At 58.2% G+C, this 19,154-nt stretch overlaps 1 protein-coding gene across 4 annotated transcripts; it reads left to right on the top strand.

The window, feature by feature from the left end:
* Positions 1–1,024: 1,024 nt before the first annotated feature.
* On the top strand, positions 1,025–18,685 carry BLACAT1 (BLACAT1 overlapping LEMD1 locus). Of its 4 annotated transcripts, XM_059413239.1 has the most exons (3): positions 11,310–11,460; positions 12,110–12,204; positions 15,514–18,685. In XM_059413239.1, the coding sequence occupies exon 3, from the start codon at positions 15,552–15,554 to the stop codon at positions 15,651–15,653; it is 102 nt and encodes a 33-aa protein (XP_059269222.1). In that variant the 5' UTR covers positions 11,310–11,460; positions 12,110–12,204; positions 15,514–15,551; the 3' UTR covers positions 15,654–18,685. The 4 variants fall into 4 exon arrangements, with proteins under 4 accessions (XP_059269224.1, XP_059269222.1, XP_059269221.1 ...); XM_059413241.1 differs by lacking the exons at positions 11,310–11,460; positions 12,110–12,204 and adding an exon at positions 1,025–1,111; XM_059413238.1 differs by lacking the exon at positions 12,110–12,204 and having other exon boundaries at positions 11,316–11,460.
* The last annotated feature ends 469 nt before the right edge of the window (positions 18,686–19,154 follow it).

Below are 19,154 nucleotides of genomic sequence, written 5' to 3'. Positions count from 1 at the left end.
CCCGGGGCTGCGAGGCGCGGGCGCCCGGGAGCGAAGTTGCCGCCCCGACGCGCTGCTCCGGAACGCCGGCCGCCGCTGCCGTCGGGCGGGCGCGGAGGGCGGGGTGGGCCGGGCACGCCGGCCCGGGGCTGGGGGGCTGCAAAAGAGAGGAGAAGAGAGAGAAAAGTAAGGCAGCGCTGGCCCCTCTTCCTTTGTTATAACCCTGAGTGTGTGCGGGCGTGAGCGCGCGCGGGAGTGCCTGTGTGTGCACACATACGTGTGCGTGCCTGCGTGTGCGCGCGCGTGTGCAAACGCGTGCCTGTGTGTGCGGGTCCGGGCCGGCCGGGGGCGGCGGGATCCGAGGACGCGGGGTGGCGTGGCCTGAATGCGAGTGGAGCCGTGTCCCGGGGCTCTCGCGCTCCTCCCGGGACTCGGGCGTGCGGGCAGGTAGCCGTCCCGCCCCCTCCCGCTTCTCAGAGCCCTGAGCGCGGAGTTTGTTCACCGACGGGCCTCGTGCGGAGGGGGGTGCGGCGTGGCGGCCTGGGCGCCGGCCTGCGGGCGTGGGGGAGGGGAGTGCCCCCCCCCCCCGCAAGGTCTGCCCCGACCGCAGGGGGCGCACGAGGGGGCGTTCCGGGGCCCTCAGCGCGGCGCGGACGCGGCTACGTGGCCCTCTTCCACCCGGGGAGGGCCACTGCCAGCCCCGGGAGGGCGCGAGGCTGTGGAGGTGGCTCGCGGGGCTCTGGAGGGAGCGGGGGGGCGACGAGACGAAGTCTGTCTAAATGCCAATTCCCTGAAGTTCAGCGCATCGGTTGTCATTTCATACCTTAATGCATATTTATGCTGCGCCGAAATAGGCTTCATAATTAACTCCCGGAGTCATCCGCAGAGGTTAAAGGGACCCCGAAGATTTGTGCATTGATTGGGTACCACGGCGGTGTCTGTGTGTGCGCGCGCGTGTGTGCGTGCGCCCCGTGCGAACCCATTGAGAAGAATAATTATTTTTCTCCACTGGAAGCTACAGCAGAGAATCAGACAAGGAGGGAAGAGAGAGAGAGAGAGAGAGGTTGGAGAGGGACAGAGAGAAAGAGACAAAGGAAGTGAGTGCGAGAGGAGACGGCTTAGCATCCGAACTGTGAGTACTGAGCGAAACCAAATAGGCAGAAAGTGCTGCGAGTCGGGGACCCCTCCGCCGGGTTGAGGACCGAGAGCAGCTGTGAAGGACTCGTCTCTTTGCCGGGGGGGTGGGGGGGGGGGGGGGGGGGTTTGGCTGGACGATGAGGGGTCCTTGAGGCAGGGGCGGACTCGGGGCTGCGGGTTCGGGCACTCACCTGAAAGCCAGCGCTGACCGGCAGCGGGCTGCGTCAACCGCAGCCCCAAGTCCGCTACAGGGAAACCCCCCACCCCGCCCCCATTGCCTTTGTTCCTTTTAAAGGTTTTTTTGCAGCTGGTAAGATTCAAGGGGGAGTAGGAGAGGGAGCTAGAGAGAAACCCGTTTTGGGTGCCCCCCTTCCCTTACCCCATGGTATGGCGGGCTGGGGAAGGGGCTATGAATGAGGCAAGGATCAGGACTTTGTGACACCTGTGCATTTGTCTAGCACTAAGAAGGGAAAAGCAGAGGTGCCCGGTACCCCTGGGACAGGGGTCTTCAGGTGACCTCAGCTGGGGAGACCGAGAGAAGCCATTTCTAGAAGCAAAACCACCAACTCTTGGCCCGGGGTCCTCCGCCCACCTCCCTCCTCGCCCCTGGCGCCCTCGCACATGAAGAGGGGCTGGAGCTGGAGGCCCGCCCGGGAGCTGGAGCCTTGGCCTGGGTGGGGGCGGGGGAGGCCGCTCTGGAGAGGAGAGCTGCTCCCTTTGCTGAGAAAGGGTCCATGACAGGGTGCCCCTAGGGAACCGGGCTGGCTACCAGCCCCTGGCTCTACCAGACCTGTCAGGAGAGGGCGCCTGGCTGCCCAAGGGAGAGCCCGCCCTTCCTGACCGACATTCCACAGTCTCCCTTTGAAAGTGTAGTATCCTGCCCTCCTCCCCTCAACCCTCATTAAGAAATTCCTCTTCAGGTCTGATTTTACTCTGTCCTGGTGATTTTTCCAGCGTACCTTCATCTGCCAGTGAACAACTTGGCCAGACTTAAGCCTTAAGAAGGGGTAACTTCAGAGGGAAATTCAGCTCTTTTGAGGCTGGGATAGGGGTCCTGAGATCACAGAGCTATGTATTGGTTGTCTTCTAAGACGCCCCCTTTTGGGGGAGGGGGGTGGCGGCCTTAAAACCCTGCTTGCATCCTCTAGGAGGATAATGCTGAGGCTTGGGACTGGGAACAGCTTCTGTCACTCTGTTTCAGCTCCCCATCACCCCACTGGGGCCTATCACAATCAGGAGAAAGAGGAACATCTCTTACACATGGGCCGAGCGTGCACACACACACACAGAGGAAGAAGTGTATATCCAGCTGCGGCCACTCCTAAAGGCATTAAGAGGAAGGAGGAACCCTCAAATAGGGAGAAGCAAGTTCATTGTAACCCCCAGGAGGTGGTGTGGTGGCTTTAGCTGGTGGAGGAGACAGGGATCAGGTTGTAGGAGGGCTCGGAATGCAATCATATGCGCATCTTCCCACAGGACTGCCTGCTTGGTGGCCAGGCCTTACCAAGTGCTGTCTCCCGGTGCTTAACACTGTGCCTGTCCCAGTGTTTGCTAAGTGAGTGGCTGCCCCCGAGGGCCTTCTCCCCACCCTGATTGCGCCCTGCCTCTTCCTCTGAGAGGCACTCTTAAAGACTTGGGAGAGCCCAGCTGTGTAATTCTTTAGACTAGGCTGCCACTGCCTGCCCTTTGTGGGTTTAGGGGCGCAGGGGTGGAAAGGAGTGGGAGAAGAATTAGGCCTGGGCAGAACATCAGAATATTTTGGTATTCATGAATTGCTCAGGTTGAAATGCATTGAGTTTGCCAATGATCCGTTATTGTATTTTTCTTTAACAGCGTAACTGCTCTGAAGGGCTGAACTGTGGCCTGGGTCCTGTGTTTGGGGAGGCTGGATTCTGGTGACGCAAGCACTTCCCTGGGTTCTTCTCCCTCCCAGACCCCAGTTCTGGAGCTTTGTAGAAATGCAGGGGCAGCAAGTATCAAGGCTGGAAAGATCACCCCCTCTCCACTCCCTCATCTCCCCCAGCTTCTGTCTTTGCATTCTCCTTCCCCTTGGTCTCTCTCTGCCTTGATTACCTGAGACTGCCCGAGGTCTCCTTTCTCTCCCCTTCCCTGAGAGCCCAGGGGCAGGGAGCTCCCTGTTGGTCTGGGAGGGCTCAGAGGTGAGCCCTCCTGAGACAACACAAAAGTCCTGGGGAAAAAGAAAATTCATGCCTGACCTTTCTGCTTTCTTACTCCGGTGGAGCCAGGGACCGAGAGGGGACCTGAGCTGACCAAGCTCTGGAGTAGAGATGGAGGGAGGAGTCGTGGGAGTCTGAGGCACAGGGAAGGCTAGCGGAGGGTTCAGAAATAAGGCGCTCAGCCTGTTTTAGCGACAAGCACGCTGCTGGTCCGGTTCAGGTCTGGAGGACCACGTAAGGGAGACTGGCAATCCATCTGGAACTAGTCTTCTCCTGAGTCCGTTCTCGGCCAGGGACTGTACCCGTTGATCATCCTGATTACAACTCCAAAGCCAGACATCTGTTTGGGGCAGAAGCAGCGGAGGCAAATCCCTGAGGCTCCTCTGAAGTTTCAGACGTGCCTCCCTTCTCCCGGCAAGTGGAGTCGGATGCCAAGGTGCAGCACAGGGACGCTCCTCCCAGAGAGCGGAGGCATGGGGGAGCCCCAGACACACTAAACCTGGAACGTGGGAGAGCCTAGATCTCTCCTCCTTCCAGGCTCACCAGCCATCCACTCATTCACTCGGCAAATGGATACCTCCATCATTCAGCCTGCATCTTTAGAAGAATCTGGTATACTTCCAGCTTAATCCCTTCCAGGTTAGTGTGTGTGTGTGTGGGTGAGGGGGTGAGAACCTCCTCCTATTCAGATTTTTCCCAATAGCCTGGTTTCCTGCCCACCAGGGGCAAAGATGCACGGCTGCCGGGCTCCAGGCTGCCCCAGAAGGTACATAAGTATGAAAAGTTCTGAGAGGAGAAGTCGGCTCCAACGTAGACTCATTAAATCTTGGAGTTGATGGAACCTTGGATTGGATCTATCTCGCCAACTGCCAAGTGCAAGGGTCCCTTCTACACTGGTAGACCATTTACTGGGCACCTACTTTGTGCCTGGCAGTGGCTCTGAGACATGGTTATGTACCCGGTGTTTGACTTCCTCTGGATGCAGGGAGCACAGTGGCTCCTTTTGGAGCTGTTCTAGGTCCTCTTCTGCTGCTCCTTTCTAGAGCAGAGCCCAGTCTGAGCCCCTTGCCCCTTCTATCTCTGGGTTCCTCTCCCCCTCCATCTGTGGCTTTCTCGCCAATGGAGGGCAGGGTAAATGGCTTGCTAGCCCCAGCCTCACAACCCTCCTCCTCCTTCTTCTTCTTTTTTTAAGATTTTATTTATTTATTTGACAGAGAGAAACAGTGAGAGAGGGAACACAAGCAGGGGGAGTGTGAGAGGGAGAAGCAGGCTTCCCGCTAGGCAGGGAGCCCGATGCGATGCGGGGCTCCATCCCAGGACCCTGGGATCATGACCTGAGCCCAAGGCAGACACTTAACAACTGAGCCCCCCAGAAACACCCTCACTCCTCTTCTTGTAGAGGATTGCTTCCCCATCTGGCTTATCCTCAGCTCCAACTGCCTCCAACCCCAGTGAGACCAGACTGAGCCTGAGGTTCAGGGTGACGGTGTGCCCTTGCAGGGAATGGTGGGACCCGAGGCTCCTGCTGCAGCCTGTTGTCCGAGGGAAGAGGCTTCAGTGTCCAGGCTCACCCTCCGTTCTCCAGTTCACGTGGGCTCAGTGGCACTACCACTGGAGAGCGAGGCACAGGGCAAGGGCACGTGGGCATTGGCCATACCCACCCACCTCTGTAAGCCTCCGTTTTCTCATCTGCTAAATGGGAATGAGAATATTAGGGTTTGCAGTCCTGAATAATTATAATTAATCAACAGAGACCGAGCGCCCGCATGACATACATCTTTCCCTCAAATATTAGTCTCTGTCCCTTTCTCCCCTTCGCTTTCTCCTCTCTAATTTCCTCTTGCATCACCGCTCTGCCCCCGTCACGATCTCCTTCAGCATTTGCTGTTCCCTCCGCTCCTGCCCCTCCCTCTGTTTTGTCCCCCATCTCCTTTCACTGCCTCCCGGTCGCCCCGCCCCTCCCCCACCTCCTGCCCCTGTCGGTGGCAGGGCCCAGGCTGTGCCGACCACAAGACAGGGCGGGAAGGTGGCTGTCTTGGCTTCTCATTAGAGGCTCAAGAATGTGTGGAGTCATGAGGGACAATGAGAGCCAGCAGCAGGAAGAATGGGGCCTCTGTCGGGGCAAGAGAACTTTCCCCAATCCTCAGTTTGGCTGAATGGGAGTACCTGGGGGCGGGGTGGGGGGTGGGGTGGGGGGAGAGGCCACAGGTGGTAGGCAGGGGGTGGGGGTGGGGGGAAGCTGGCAGAGCTCCCTGGAGCCGGCCACCATGGGGATGGATTCTTAGCATCTGGTGGCATTTCTGGGGAGAGCTCAGAGCTCAAAGGTGACTGTCTCTCTGTGGGGACAGAGCCAGGGAGGCCATAGAAAGAAGGTGCCAGTGGGCAGCCCGGGCCCCAGCTTTCAGTACCAGCAGAGTTGCTGAAGATTCGGGGGGTGACCACAGAGGACACAGGAGTGGTGGGGGTGGTCCCAGCTTGAGGAGGACGAGCCCTTTGGGCCCTCACCAAGTAGTGACCTTTCGCTAGAAAGCAGATTCTCAGGATTGGAGGAAGCAGAGAGCTGACCTGTGTCCCCTTCCTCCACCTGCCAGCGAGGTCTGGATGAGCCATTGCCGGACAGATGTTCCCTCCCCCACCCCGTTTCTGGCCCCAGAAACACCTCAGACACGGCTCTTTATGGTGCTTCCCTGGTGCTTGTCAGGTGGGCTGGGGCTGGAGGGGCAGGGGTTTTCCTGTGCCCGGGGCCAGGAATCTGAGGGAACCACCAGGTGAGGGGGGATGGGGGGGGCCCAGATCTAACTGGTGTGTGGATCTTCCAACTAGAAGGATCCACGAGTGCAGGGGCAGAGGACGTGGAGGGACACAGGGTGGGTGCACAGAGATGGGGAGAGCCAGCCAGGCAGGAGAGGGTGGCCTCTAGGGAGCCGCTTCAGGTCTCCTGCCAAAAATTGAACCATAAAAAAGCTGGAGGGGAGCAGCAGGGGAAGGAAGGAGAGAAAGGCGATGGGGAGGAAGGGAGGGGAGGAACAGTCCCTCCACACCAATAGCCCGGCAGGGGGATGTGAGTAATACACGGCTGGTTCAGAGGGAGTGAGATCAAAAGCGAGTAGATACAAGAGGTTTGTGCTTCACCGACCAGACAGCCAGAGGCTCAATGAGACCTTTGTTACCCAGGCCCAAGTCAGGGTTGAAGGAATACCTGACCTCCTCCGCCTGCCCAGCCCACCCCCACCCCCACCCCACCGGCCACCGGGCTGGGGGAGGGGCAGGCCAGGGCTTCTCAATGAGTCCAGTTGAGTTGGGCACAGCTCAGACCAGGCTGGTGGGCGGGAAGAGGGAGGAGGCCTGCCCTCGCTGGGCGTGGAGCTTCTGGGGGTAAGTGGGGGAGTGAGTGGCTGCCAGGAAGGCAGGAAGTGGCTCTGCGGGAATTCTGAGGAGACTTCCAGGGCCAGGGGGCCCACCAGGTGAGCCCTCCCTGGGACCCCAGCCCCTGACTCCAGTGTCCCTTGGAAGGGGACTGAGGGCATTCTGCTTGGAGGCCACGGGCATCCGCGGGTCCTCAGTCTGGGATATGGGGACCCACGGGAGAGGGAGCCAAGGGAGAACCAGACGCTCCTGGCGTTGGGGCAGATGCCCAGAAGTTCAGGTGGGAAGTTGGAAGATGTCCAGCAATTTTGCCTACAGGTTGGAAAGGACGCGCGCGTGGGTGTGTGTGGTGTGTGGTACGTTGTGTGTGTGCCCTGTTGTTCCTGCAGTGTGGGAAGCCCAGTCTAGGGAGGTCGGAAGCCCAGGGTCCTGAAGAGAACCAGTGAGCCTGCGCCCTGAGGTGAGGGCTGCCGCTGCTCCCTGGCAGACGCGGGACCTGGTCTGAGCCGAAGGTCTCTCGCTTTGCTGCCAGGGTCCGCAGCCCCTGCGGCTTCCCTCAACCTGGGCTCCCTGAACTCCTGTCTTCCGAGGCTGGTGCTTGCCCACAAGCGACCCATCAGAGCAGAGGAGGAGACAGTCCTTGTGTTTGGAACACATCTTTTCCAGGGTTCTGAGACCTTGGTTCCCCTCCACTCAGGAACTCCCCGAGTCCTAGAGATGCCGATACCAACCACCATACACTGCTGGAGAACGAGCTGCAAGCACCCCTCCCACAGCATCACCCAGGGGTGGGTCCTAAGCTCGCCGCCCTCAGCCGGGGATGTCAAACTCAGGCCCCTTCCTGCCTCCATCTGGGGCGGAAAACAAGGTCCCGCTTTCCTCTAAACCACAGGAGCACCCGTAGAGTTGGTCTGTAGCTGGCTGCCCCCTGACAGTCCAGGAAGGGTGGGCCAGCCCCCAACCTCCGGGGTGCTCCGGAAACGCATTCACTCCTCTAAAGAATAGGACCTCCGGTTCTCCTTGTCCACATCCCCGGGCCCCCGGCCCCCAAACCCCACACTCAGGCCCTCATCTCAGCCTTCCTTTGCCCAGACCCTCCTTTGCCCTCTGCTTCCCGTGGCTGGACTAGGAAGGGTTAAGTTTTGTAAGGAGAGCAGCTAATATGGGGCTCGGTCCTGGGCCCTCCCCTGGCAGCAGCACCATTGAAAACTGCGGCCTTACTCTTGGTGGGGGTTTTGGGGGGGGAGTTAAGGACCCTGAGCAGGGGGCTGGAGGCTAATTAAGGGAATTTGAGGAGGTCCTTTATGGCCAGGAAGCCACCCCTCCTCGTACCGGAGGGAGGCCCATTGTGTGGGGACTTTGTGGGGCCAGAACTGGAAACTCATTACTGGGAAGGCTTTAATGCTGGAGCCAGGGCAGGTGGTGGGGGATGTGAGAGAATGTGACCTGGCCCATACCTCGAGGGTGGCAGGGCGGCTGGGGAGGGTTGGTGGGGAGGGCTCCCTGCTTCCTTTTGAGATTCCCACCGCTGGACCCCCTCAGCTCTGCTGTGGCCTATGGCTTTTCATTCCTATGTGATTGCTGTTTCTAATTCATGTAGGGCTAAAAGCCATGGGCTACAGTGAGGGGCGCACTCCTTCTCCTGAGATCTGCACTTCCCTCCCCAGAGGACCAGGCTGGGAGCCAGCCACAAAGGGGGTATCGGGAGGGACTTCCACTTGGGGATGGGGTTATCCAGGGGATCTGGTAATGGAGGGTCTGGGGCTAGGCTGTGTGACCTTGGCCAAATCACTCTCCCTCTCTGGGCCTGGGCCCTCGCTCTGAAATGAGGAGGCTGTACTGGTGATTCCAGAGGGAGTTCCCTCTGAGGATGGAGACACATTCGAGGGGTGCTGAGGTCTGTAAGTCTCCTACCCCTTGCCAAGTTACTGAGGACTGGCCTATGCTCAGAGGTTTGGGGGCCGGAGCCAGAGGCCTGGGGCCACACAACACTCAGGCCTTCCTTCAGAGGCCCCAGAACAGTCCATGCTTCTTGGCCTCACTCACTTCTCTGTGGTCCGCTCGAATGCACAGCCTTCTCTGTGTAAGAGAGACTTGTCAGTGGCTGAAACGGGAGAGCTCAGGCGGGCCACTTAGGTAGAGGAAGTTCCTCAGAGGGAAACTAGGAAGACAGCCTCCCGCTATGGGCTGCAAGGGGCAGTGGGAGGTCCCTAGCTCCTGGTCGGCCACCCTGCCCTGGCATTGGTCTCCCTCTCCCCGGGTCTATGAATGGGACCTGTTCTTATTTCCCACGGCCTGTCACTCATCTTGCCTGACTGCCCGTGCCCGTTCTCACTCACGTTCCTGCCCTACTGTCCCAGCCCATGCAAATCTACCTAACTCCATCCCAGCCATCCTGGAATGTTCCAGCAGATGGAAATAAGGCAGGCAGTCTGGCTGGAGAAGGAGAGGAAGTACCCTCCCCTCCCCTCCCCTTTCAGCGCCCAGTCTGTCTAAGACCACTGAAGAGGAATCAGAGAGTACTATATTTGGTATTGAGAATCAGAAGGCAAGTTACTTACAATGTCTCCGAGCCCTTAATCTCCCTGACCAGCATTTATCTAGTGTCTGCTAGGTAGCAGACAAGATTCTATCCATCTGACCTATACTCGTTTAATCCTGGAAACGACTCTAAGATAAAAATTACTATTATTATCCCTTTTTACTTTAGGAAATCTGAGGCACACGGGAACTAAGAAACGGGCCCAAGTTCATGTGGCTAGTAAGGGACAGAGCTGGGATTTGAATCTGGCTCTTAAATCCCATCATGCTGGTGCAGGGAAAGCCAACAAGGCAGCCCATGGAGAACCACTCTGGAAGCTGGAAATTGCTGCATGCTCGTCCACAAACTGGCTCTGTGGCCCAACTCTAATCACCCTTTGTCCATCGCTGGTTTTCTTTTTCCAGCAAGAAGATCACAGGGGCAAAAAAAAAAAAAAAAAAAAAATCAAAACAATTGTAGAAGCAAAGAAAGGGCCAGCCAGCTGCTTTCCGCCGGGGCTGCTCCAAGCCCCTTCCCCCGACTTGCCCCAGCCTGGGTGGTGTGAGGCACAGGGATGAGAATTGGCAGGTGTTGTCACTCTCCCCCTCGGTTCTCTTGCCCAGAGCTCAGAGGTGGCTAGAAACTTCCCCCACCTCCCTCCCTGTTCAGCTGCCCCCAGCGCAGAATGAGCCTCTGCTTAGAGGACATCCAAGTTTACTGCCCATTGCTCCCGGATCTCATTGACAAGTCAAGTGGGAGCCGCGCCCCCTTCCTGCCTCTGCAGCAGGGTCCCTAACAGGAATCCCGGTGCACAGTTTGCTGGGAAGGGCCCCCGCAGCCCCAGGCTGGGCCTGGACGAAGAGAACAGACGACCAGGCCAGCTTTTGCTTCTCTAAAGCTCCAGCAAGGCAAGGCTCTGAGCAGGGGGTTGCTGGGTAAATGTTGGTTAAATGAATTGTGAGCCCGGAGAAGGGGGACACAGAGCAGGGTGGCCTTGCTGGACCTGGGCCCAGGGCGCCTCTGGGGTTACAAGGTTGTGGATTCTCTCTGTTCTTTGTCTCTTGGTCACTGCCGGTGTTGCTGGCCTGGAGGAGGTACGTAATTATATATTTCACATAATTGTTCAACCGAATTGAATAGGCAAGCTGGCCTCCTGCCCTTTCTCCCTGGAGGATTCGCGGATCAGAAGCCCGCGTCTATCCTGGTCCCTGCCTGCAGACAGCTGAGACCTAAAAAACGACCCCGAACCTCAGTGTTGGTCACAGTGCTCAGAGAGACCCAGCATACGGCCTCCTCTGATAGAGCAACACAGATTCAAGCCGATCTCTGGTTGTGTGTGTCCCATTTTTTTTTTAGTGCAAGTGGAGTTTCACTGCTGAAACTCTGCTCCTTTCAAATGCAAAGACTATTCAAAAAAATCTCTGCCCCATTGTTAGAAGAGGATGGCCCTAACGTCTGACCCCTGGAAGCCCTTCTGGCCCCAACGGTCTGGACCTGGACTGCTGTGCTCCCAGCGTGTCAGGCTGACGACCCTAGACACACTTAGGTTGACTCTTCAGGTGGGTCAGCCTCTGCCAAGCAGCGGGCCTCCTGGAAGGCCCTGGAGGTCAGGGCTTCAAGACATTTCAAGACTTCACGGTCTGACCCTTCCAGTCCCTGGGGATGACCTTTCCAGTCCCTGGGGCCCCAAGTCCCTCAGAACCACTGCTAACTGCCTGTTTGTCCTTGCAGTCTTGAGAGGTGGGAAGAATGTCCCCTCTTTCTCCATAGGTGGGCAAGGAGGAAATAAGCAGGAATGGCCTACAAGCATCAGAGGCAGAGAGGACCTTGGCTCCCGATTCCAAGGAGCTCCGTAAACCAGAGGCTGGAAGTCAGTCTCCAGCAGGCCAAGAAGGAGTTAATCTCCAAGGAGAGTGAGGGCTACTCCCAGACTGGAGGCCTGTGCCCAGCTCTGCGGCTGCCAACTCCGGGAAGAAGTCCTGGGATCTGTAGTCTGTGTCACCACCCACCCGTGGCCTGCCTGTTTGTCAACACGGTCGTGGGGACTACAGTTCCCAGAAACCTGCAGAGGCCAGGCTTTGGGGGAAGGGGTGGGGTGTGAGGCTCGGTGGCAGCAGGAGGGAGAGGGAGGAGGTGGGGAGAGAAAACCCAATTCACCCCCTTCCTTTTTAATTCTTTCTCCTGGTGTGTCTGCTCCACCGCCCGAGCTAATCCCCCAAATCCGGTCTCCTAAGCCGCAGCTGCTTCCCTTCGCAGTGATGAATGGCTCGGGGAGGGAAGGTGAATTCATATTTTAATTACTGAGGCGCGGTGCTAAGGGGAGCTGGGGAGGGGCGGAGGGCTCAGCATTGTTCTGGAGGCGTGAGGCGCCCCTCCTCACTGGGTCACTTCTCTTTTGCCCTTTACCTGGGGTGGGGGTGGGGCAGAGTGAAGCTGGGGGGGGGGGCGCCTCATGGGAAGTTCTCTGCTTCTGCTTTGGGAGGTTGAGGGGATGGGTGTGTAGGAGGGAAAAGACCCCCTTTCTTGTTTGTTAGAGGATTCCGGGCAAGTCCCAACACTTGTAAATACCTCCCCACTCTTCGGCCCCCCACTGCCATCCACTTTGATGGAGGACACCGCCAAAATTTGAGGCTCCCCAGAGCTCGTGGTCTGCCAGCGTGGAGCCCTGGCTGGCCCCTCTCTTAGTTTCTAGCCCAGTTCCTCTTGATCCCTCCATGTGTTTAAGCGGCCTCTGACCCACGGCCCCATTTTGTCTGGAGGTGCCGGGGCTGGGGGCCCTGGGAGGGTTCCTGGGATAGAGGAGAAGCAGGGTTGAGGCCAGAGAGGCTGGGAACCCCCTCGCGGTTGGGGGTGATGTGCTGTGGGTTGACGGCTCTTCTGCTTGGGCTCCCACAAAGCTGGCTAAGTGGAGCATCTTTCTTGCCCCCAGACCCCGGGTCATCTCAGCCCTGAGCCGGGGAAAGGCCAGAGAGAAGGGCGGGGAAGAAATCTGGGCCAGCAGCTTGCAGTCCGATGCAGCCAACCGTGAGCCAGCAGGGGTCCATCCAGTGTCCACCTTCCTTTCCTTCCTGTTCTGAGTTTTGGGGGCCCAGCTTTCTATCCCTTAGCCCCTCCTGGGCTGGAGGCATGAAAGCTGAGGTCAGAGGGGAAGCTGCAGGGTGGGAGCGGACGTTTCCATCATGAACACGGATAAGTGGGGGGGGTCCCTTCCACGCGCTGGTCCACTTGCTTTCTGGAAACTCTGGACTCCTTCGTTTTGAACATTCAAACCCCTTTCTCTTCAAGTAGACCTACCAAGAGCAGGTTCACCAGGACCTGACATCCAGGGAGCCCTCCAGTTGGTGCTGGAACACCACCAAAGATGACGGGATGAAGGGGAGGGGGCAGCACCGAGAGCGCAGCGGAGCGGAGGCACCGCGCTGGCAGAGGGATTCTGAAGGATGCCCGGGACCCAGGGCAGGAGGGACCCTGAAATGGGAAGGGGTTCTCTGCTCCACAGGTCCCCACTTCAGGGGCTGGCCCAGGGACCTGCATCACACCCAGGACCCAGACTGCTTCCAGGCCTTGGTAGGGAAGGGGGAGAGGGGAAAACCTGCATTTATATCAGAGACAAGACTCTTCCGGAGGAGCAAGGACCCAGGACCCAGGAATCTGGGAGATGATTGCCCCCCACCCCCCGGATAGCTCTCAGGAATTAGGTTGTAGCTTCTAGCCTAGCTCTTGAGCCATTTATTTATTTATTTTTAAAGATTTTTTTTTTTTCCTTTTTTTTTTTTCCCCTCTTTTTTTTTGACAGAGAGGGAAAACACAAGCGCAGGAGTTGTGGGCAGAGGGAGAGGGAGAAGCAGCTCCTTGCTGAGCAGGGAGCCCGATGTGGGGCTGGATCCCAGGACCCCAGGATCATGACCTGGGGTTGAAGGCAGCTGCTTAACCAACTGAGCCACCCAGGCACCCCCTAGCCCTGGGGCAATTTGATTCGACCCTCCTGAAACTCTGAAGTGAAGGTCCTGGTGCCTCCAAACTCTGCCCCCCAACACTTTCCACAGTGAGCAAAAAAGCCCAGATGGTCTTGTCTTTCCTAAAGGACCCTGGGGAGGAATATTTACGCCAAGGGGCATGCTTTGCTGTTTTTGTAGAACAGGCAGACATTGGAGGGGAAGTAGAATGGAGAGGGGGGTACCAGAGACCCCGAGACCCCTAGCTGCTCCTAGACTCAGGCTTGGGGTGGGAGGGTCATGGCCAGAGCTACTTGACCTGGCTTGGTTTTTTGTTGTTGTTATTGTTTTTTTCCTGGCTTGTTTTAATTATGAGTTCCTTCCCCAGATCAGCTTTGTTGTGCCTCCCGATGTCTCCCCATGTCTTTTTCCTGTAATCATGGAAATGCTTTGTTGATAGTACCCTTGATAGGCATCCCCCTAGCCAAGAAAGTGTAGGCGTTAAAATTACCGATTGCAAGGAAGCCCACCTGGCCTCCCTCCTTTCTCCCTGGTCAGCCGAGGATGCCCAGTGCCCTGCTAGCCCCTTAGGTTTGGAGGCCGTTAAACCTTGATTCACCTCGTGGTACCCTGAAATGAGGAAATGAAAGCCCAGAGAGGGACAGCCACTTGCCAGGGTGACACAGCCAAGAATAGAACCCAGGCCATCAAGGTCCCAGTTTAGATCCCCGTCTCTCTAGGTTTGTCACAGGAGGGATCCAGAGATAGCTGCCGTGGAGAGATCTAGAAATATAGTAGTTGTGTCTCAGCTCTGTCTATATATATTCCGGAGATGGCTCTCTGCTCTCTCTAGATTCTCCAGGAGAGTGGGTGTATGCTGGAAAGTGGGCGATTGAATAACCTGTCTACCTGCCCGTGCTGACTCAAGCTGGGCCTCCTGCCCACCCAGCTCGCCGCTGCAAATGCATCGCACCTATTAATTACAGTCACTACAGTCACCAGCTCTGTTAACAGGACACTTGGAGGGGACAGGAGGGGAGGATCCCGACAGGACCCAGCCCCGCTGGGTGCCCTGGGCTCAACAAGAACCCGCCACCTGGGCCTCTGCTCTGCCTGGAGAAGCATGCCATTTGTCCAAAGGTGCAAGGCTGGCCAGATCTGTGGAACTGTCCAGAGGGCTGGCACCTGGGGCTGGCCAGATTCCTCAAACACAGTGGAACCCCTTGGAGGTGTGGTTAGCCTTTGGGGCCTGGGCCATTGGAAGCAATCTCGCCCGAGAGGCTGGACGACAGTCAGGCCTCGTGCTTCCTTGACTTCAGCATTTGGGCTGCACCCCTTGTCTCCCTTCTAGAGGGGGATGTGATTCCAAGCAGGCCTTGGAGGCAGGCTGACCTCCATGCAAGGTGTTCCCTTTGGGCCGGGCTGCAGGGCTGAGCCGGCTTGAACACACGTGTGCTCTCTCCCAGGGAGGCCAGGGCAGCTAAGTGAGCCGGAAGGATCTGCAGACTGAGTGCCAGTCCCCTGCAGCCCCCTCCCATCCTTAGCCAGACCGCCCCAACTGCCACAAGGGGGCCCTGCCTTGGGGGCTGAGAGCTGTGCAAGTGGGGGCAGGGGTGGGGGCGTAATGACATGCTCAGCTATCCAGCCTCAACTGAATTTTGTGCCAGCGAAGAGGCTCTTCTCTGCACCCTTTACCTCCCAACCTCTTGGTCCAGCGTAGGTGCTCAATAAAATAGCCTGTTGGCTGAAGGAACTCTGCTGTCTGTTCTCTGCGTGAGGAGAACCGTGAATTGTGTTGCTCTAAGCAGTCAAAGACAGTCCATTCTGTTCTCTACAGATTTCCCTAAGGGTATCAAATAAACCGAGCCTGCTAGGAAAGGGGGGACCCCCCATCATCCCCGGCACTCGGTTCCAGGAACCAAGGTCAGGGCTGTGTTGGATACAGGTCCACAAAGTCCTCCCTTGGGATCACGGGACTGTGTGACCTAAAGGGGCGAGTGGACCCCCCCAACCCCTGTAAGGTGGCACAGAGCTTACTCTGAGCCTCCTCCTTCCTGTCCCCCAAGCAGAGGTGTGCAGTGAGGAGCTAGGCAGAGGAGGCAGGAGGAGAACAGGCAGCAGGTGCTGTAGCTTTCTCCTGCCTACCGTGGACTCTCCCAGGCTCTGATCAGAGGGATGACATCAGCTCCCCAGAGATCAGGACACTCTGACTTTCACAGAGGCTGTTGTGTGGTGGCCCCTCCCCCTGGCCTGGGTGAGAGGGTTGGCGGGGGCCTGGGCACCCTCAGGGAGTGGCAGTGACTGGTCAGCCCCGGAGGGCTCTGGGAACATTAACCCCAGCTTGCTTCTCTCTCCCGCTTTCCTCCTGTCCCTCTTCCTCCCTTGCCTTTCCCTGCAGATCTTCTCTGGTGAGCTCCCCCCAGCCTGGCCTAGGGCATGCCCCAGTTCACTTTCGCCTGCTTCTGTGGCCTCCACGGCTTCTGCAAGATGAAGAGGAAGAAGGAGGAAGTTCACAGACAGCGGGAAACGGCAGTGTGAGCAGGACCCGGGCCCCCATCTCCCGCCGCCTCCAGCAGGTGCCAAACCTGAGGGCACCCACTTCTGGTAGGACCTGGCCAACCCTCCAGAGACCGAGAAGCCCTGGGGCAGCCTGAGGCGTGAAACTGCTTTCGACCCCCAAGGGCTCCAGGTGCTCCACTCAGGGCAACTCCTCCCGGAGGGAGGGATGCACCGCCTTGGGCTAGGAGCCCTGCTCCCGGATCAGAAGCGGGCTTTTCTGCCAGAGGACCTCCCGGCAGCCCGGACCCTGGAGGAGGACGCAGGCAGCCTAGGCAGGGTGCAGGCGTCAAACAAGACCCTCCAAGCCCGGGATGGAGTCGCTCCGGGGACTCCGGGACCTGAGGCAGGAGCCTCTACAGCGCAGCGCCCCCGAGAGAGGAGTCTTTTCCTGTCCCCTCCCCGCGTCCTCCTGGGCCGGGTGCAGCCGGGCCCAAGGTGGGCAGCCTGCTCTCGAGTCGGACGGCAGAGTCGGGACAGTGAGAGGCAGGCGGTGTCCTTGTGGAAGGAAGCCGGCTGCGTGTCCCCCGCACACCGGAAAGCCACTTTCCTTCCAGCCCTGGCCTCCGGGACCCTCTCACTCCCACCAGGCCTTGCAGCAGCCCACACGGGGGGGCCCGCTCCCCAGGCCCCGAATCCCCTTCTCAGGAACTGTCTTCCAGGGCCGGACTGTGGGACCCCTTTCCTGGACTAGACCATGTCCTCCCTTTATTCTCCCTTCGCCCTGCCTCGCCCTTTTGCCTCCTCTTCCTCTTCTCAGAAGCCATAGGGAGGGAAAGCCTTGCATGCTTTTGTGCCTTTAGGGGAAACCAGGCAGAGGGAGCCCTCAAGGACTTGCCTTGACTTCCCCCCTCCTCTCTCTGCCCCCCTCAGTCAGTCTTCCAGAGTCAGTCTCTTCCCCTCCGCCAGCCTATTTCCAGCCGGTAGGAAGCAAACCACAACCTATCTCCTTCCTTCCTCTCTCCTCCCATTTGCTAGAACTTACCTTCTGTCACTGTGCCTGAACCGCTCAGGGGCTAGAGGGTCACACGGACAGCAGGCCCGTGGCAGAGACGCTTCCAGCAGACTCTGTAGCTTTAGCAAATCCCCCCTCTACTTCACTACGGAGCAAGTCAGCCCAGGAACAAAGTCAGATCCCCTGCAGCATCTAGGGACGGAATAACCTGAGAGTTAACAGGTGGCCTGGCTAGAGAAGGTCAGGGCCCCAGGACAGAAGGAGGGGGCTGGGTCCCTTTCCCTTGGAATGTGACTCTCTGGGCAGTCCGGGAGGGCAGAAGTCCTCTTCCGCCGGTTCATCCAGAACCTGGAAGAAGCAAAGGCACATTCTATCCTGGCAACCTTCGTCTGTCCAGCTCATGCCCCATGCTCAGGGAGATTCCCAGAGTTTGGGGCAGATCTGGTGGGATCCAGGTCATCTTTGTGAAGCCGGAGCACAGCTGATTTCTTTCCTCCTATGCTCCAACCCCTCCTTGGCCTCTACCATCCAGTCCCAGCCTTGTGCAATCTGTTAGTTCCTTTTATATCCAAAGAATTATAAACAGAAGTCCTTCCCTCGAGGAAACAGCAATAAAGGCCAGTGGGGTCACAAGGGATGGAAGAAAAACTCCCCGATTCTTTGGGCTCTTACACAGCAGAGGACTTGGATGAGGCACAGAGATGGGCAGAAAGGCTTTTCAAGGGTACCTTGATCCTGCCGCAGGAGAGCCCGCCTGGAGGGCACGTGTGTCCCTAGCGGTCACCGGCGAGGCTGCAGCCCCAGGAAAGTCACTCCTGCGGTGGAGGATGAAACTGAATCCCCCGGAGCCTCAGAGGGATTGGGTGTTAGGTCCTGACCACAGAGGCTCACCCCGAGGAGAGGTCAGGAGGGGTGGTGAAGGAGAGAGCTGCCCCTGCGCACCTCTCAGGCCTTGGCAGGAATTTCAGCTGCAGGGTTTGGCGGTGAGCCTGTTCGGAGAGCTTTTGCCCCCCGAGAACTCCTTTGGCTCCAAAGGGATGCTGGATATCGGAGCCCCTGCTATGGGAACATGGGAGCGGTCCCAAGGTCAAAGGCCTCTCTGAGTGGAGGCCCAGTTATGCCTGCAGATGGCAGCCCTTGGCCCCCAAGCCAGTGGCCCCTTCTTCATCAGGGTGAAGGCTGGGGCCTGTGCTGAACTGTGGAAGTAGGCGGACAGCAGCAGCTCTGAGCCAGACACCCCCCACATTCTGTTGTCCCTCAGCTTCCTTCTCAGGGAAATGGCAACTTTGCTCTTCTCAGCCTCTTGAGAACCAGTCTGGACACCTGCGCCCCTGTCTCTCTGCCCCTGGGTGAGCCCAGGCGAGAGGTTTAATCCAAAAGGGCAGAAGCAGCCCCACTGTCCCCAGACCATGCCCCCCAGGCCTCTGCCTTGTAGACCAGGCTTCTCTTCCTTCTGTTCCTTCTGGGGGAGTGAGGTCTGGCCACCTCATTTCCTGCCCTGCGTTGAGGCTCCTTCGCAGAGGACAGGTGGGACCGTGTTGCCCTTCCTGTTTCTGATTCCCTCCACGCCACGGTTCTCTCCCAGACTCCACGTTGAGGAGGGGGCTGGGAGCTCCTGGGTGGGAGCAAGGGGCACGAGAGTAGATGATTCTGGGAGGGCACAGGCCTCTCCTCACTGTGTCGCCCTGAGTCCTTGTAGGAGGGCAGGAAGCCTTGGCCTCCCTGGGCCTCAGTTTCCCCCTGTTGTGCTGCGGGCCGTCGAGTAGGGGATAAAGAAGTGGGAGAGGTGCTTGTGCCTCGAATGTTGTCTGGGAGCCTGGCCCTCAGGGTTCTTGTCTCAGGATATTTTAATTAGAATGTCATTTCCTTTTCCATTCCCAGGGAAGGGCTTTCTGGGTGTCGCACAGGAGTCCATAGAAATATATAAGACTGTTATTTTTGAAAAAAAAAAAAAAAGAAAGAAGAAATAAAAAGAGCAATCATTTAACTGAAATGTGCATGAGGTAGCGCAGCGGGATGCAAAGGGCGTTGGGCTGGGAACCGGCTCTCCCAGGTTCCAGCCTTGCTTCGATACCGGTGACCCCGTGTGACCTGAACCTCATCATCCTGTCTGACTTCTGGGACTCAGTCTCTTCCCGTGAATGTCCTCTAAGGAGCCCCCTCCGGAGGCCAGGGCTCTGTGTGTGGCCCTGGGACGCTGAGCCTCAGCTGGGCTCAGGCGGTGGAAGAGGAGGGTCGCAGGGGCCCCGCACTCCTGGCCTGCAGCCCATGCGCTGGCAGGGCGCATACAAGCGATATGGGAGATCTGAGAACGGGTGGGAGTGGTGAGAGGGATGCCCAGGCTCCCAGAGCTGCCACTGGAATCCTGTGCCAGTGCTCCGCGGAGTTCTGCCTCTCCTGCCTCCAACAGCCAGGCTTGTCGCTGCACCCCAGGGGTCCCCTCCTGCACACACATCACCAAACCCCACAACACACACCAGCCTTTGCAAGTGGGATGGCATCTCAGCGGAGGCTGCCTGACCCATCCT

Source organism: Mustela nigripes, chromosome 10, assembly GCF_022355385.1.
Source record: "Mustela nigripes isolate SB6536 chromosome 10, MUSNIG.SB6536, whole genome shotgun sequence".
NCBI classification, from domain to species: Eukaryota; Metazoa; Chordata; class Mammalia; order Carnivora; family Mustelidae; genus Mustela; species Mustela nigripes.
The sequence above is the reverse complement of the archived record's forward strand: the minus strand, read 5'-3'. Positions and strand labels throughout refer to the sequence as shown.

Bases quoted from the DNA above. Each gene is read 5' to 3' on its own strand.
- BLACAT1 (XM_059413241.1), top strand. From the start codon at position 15,552: ATGCCCCAGTTCACTTTCGCCTGCTTCTGTGGCCTCCACGGCTTCTGC.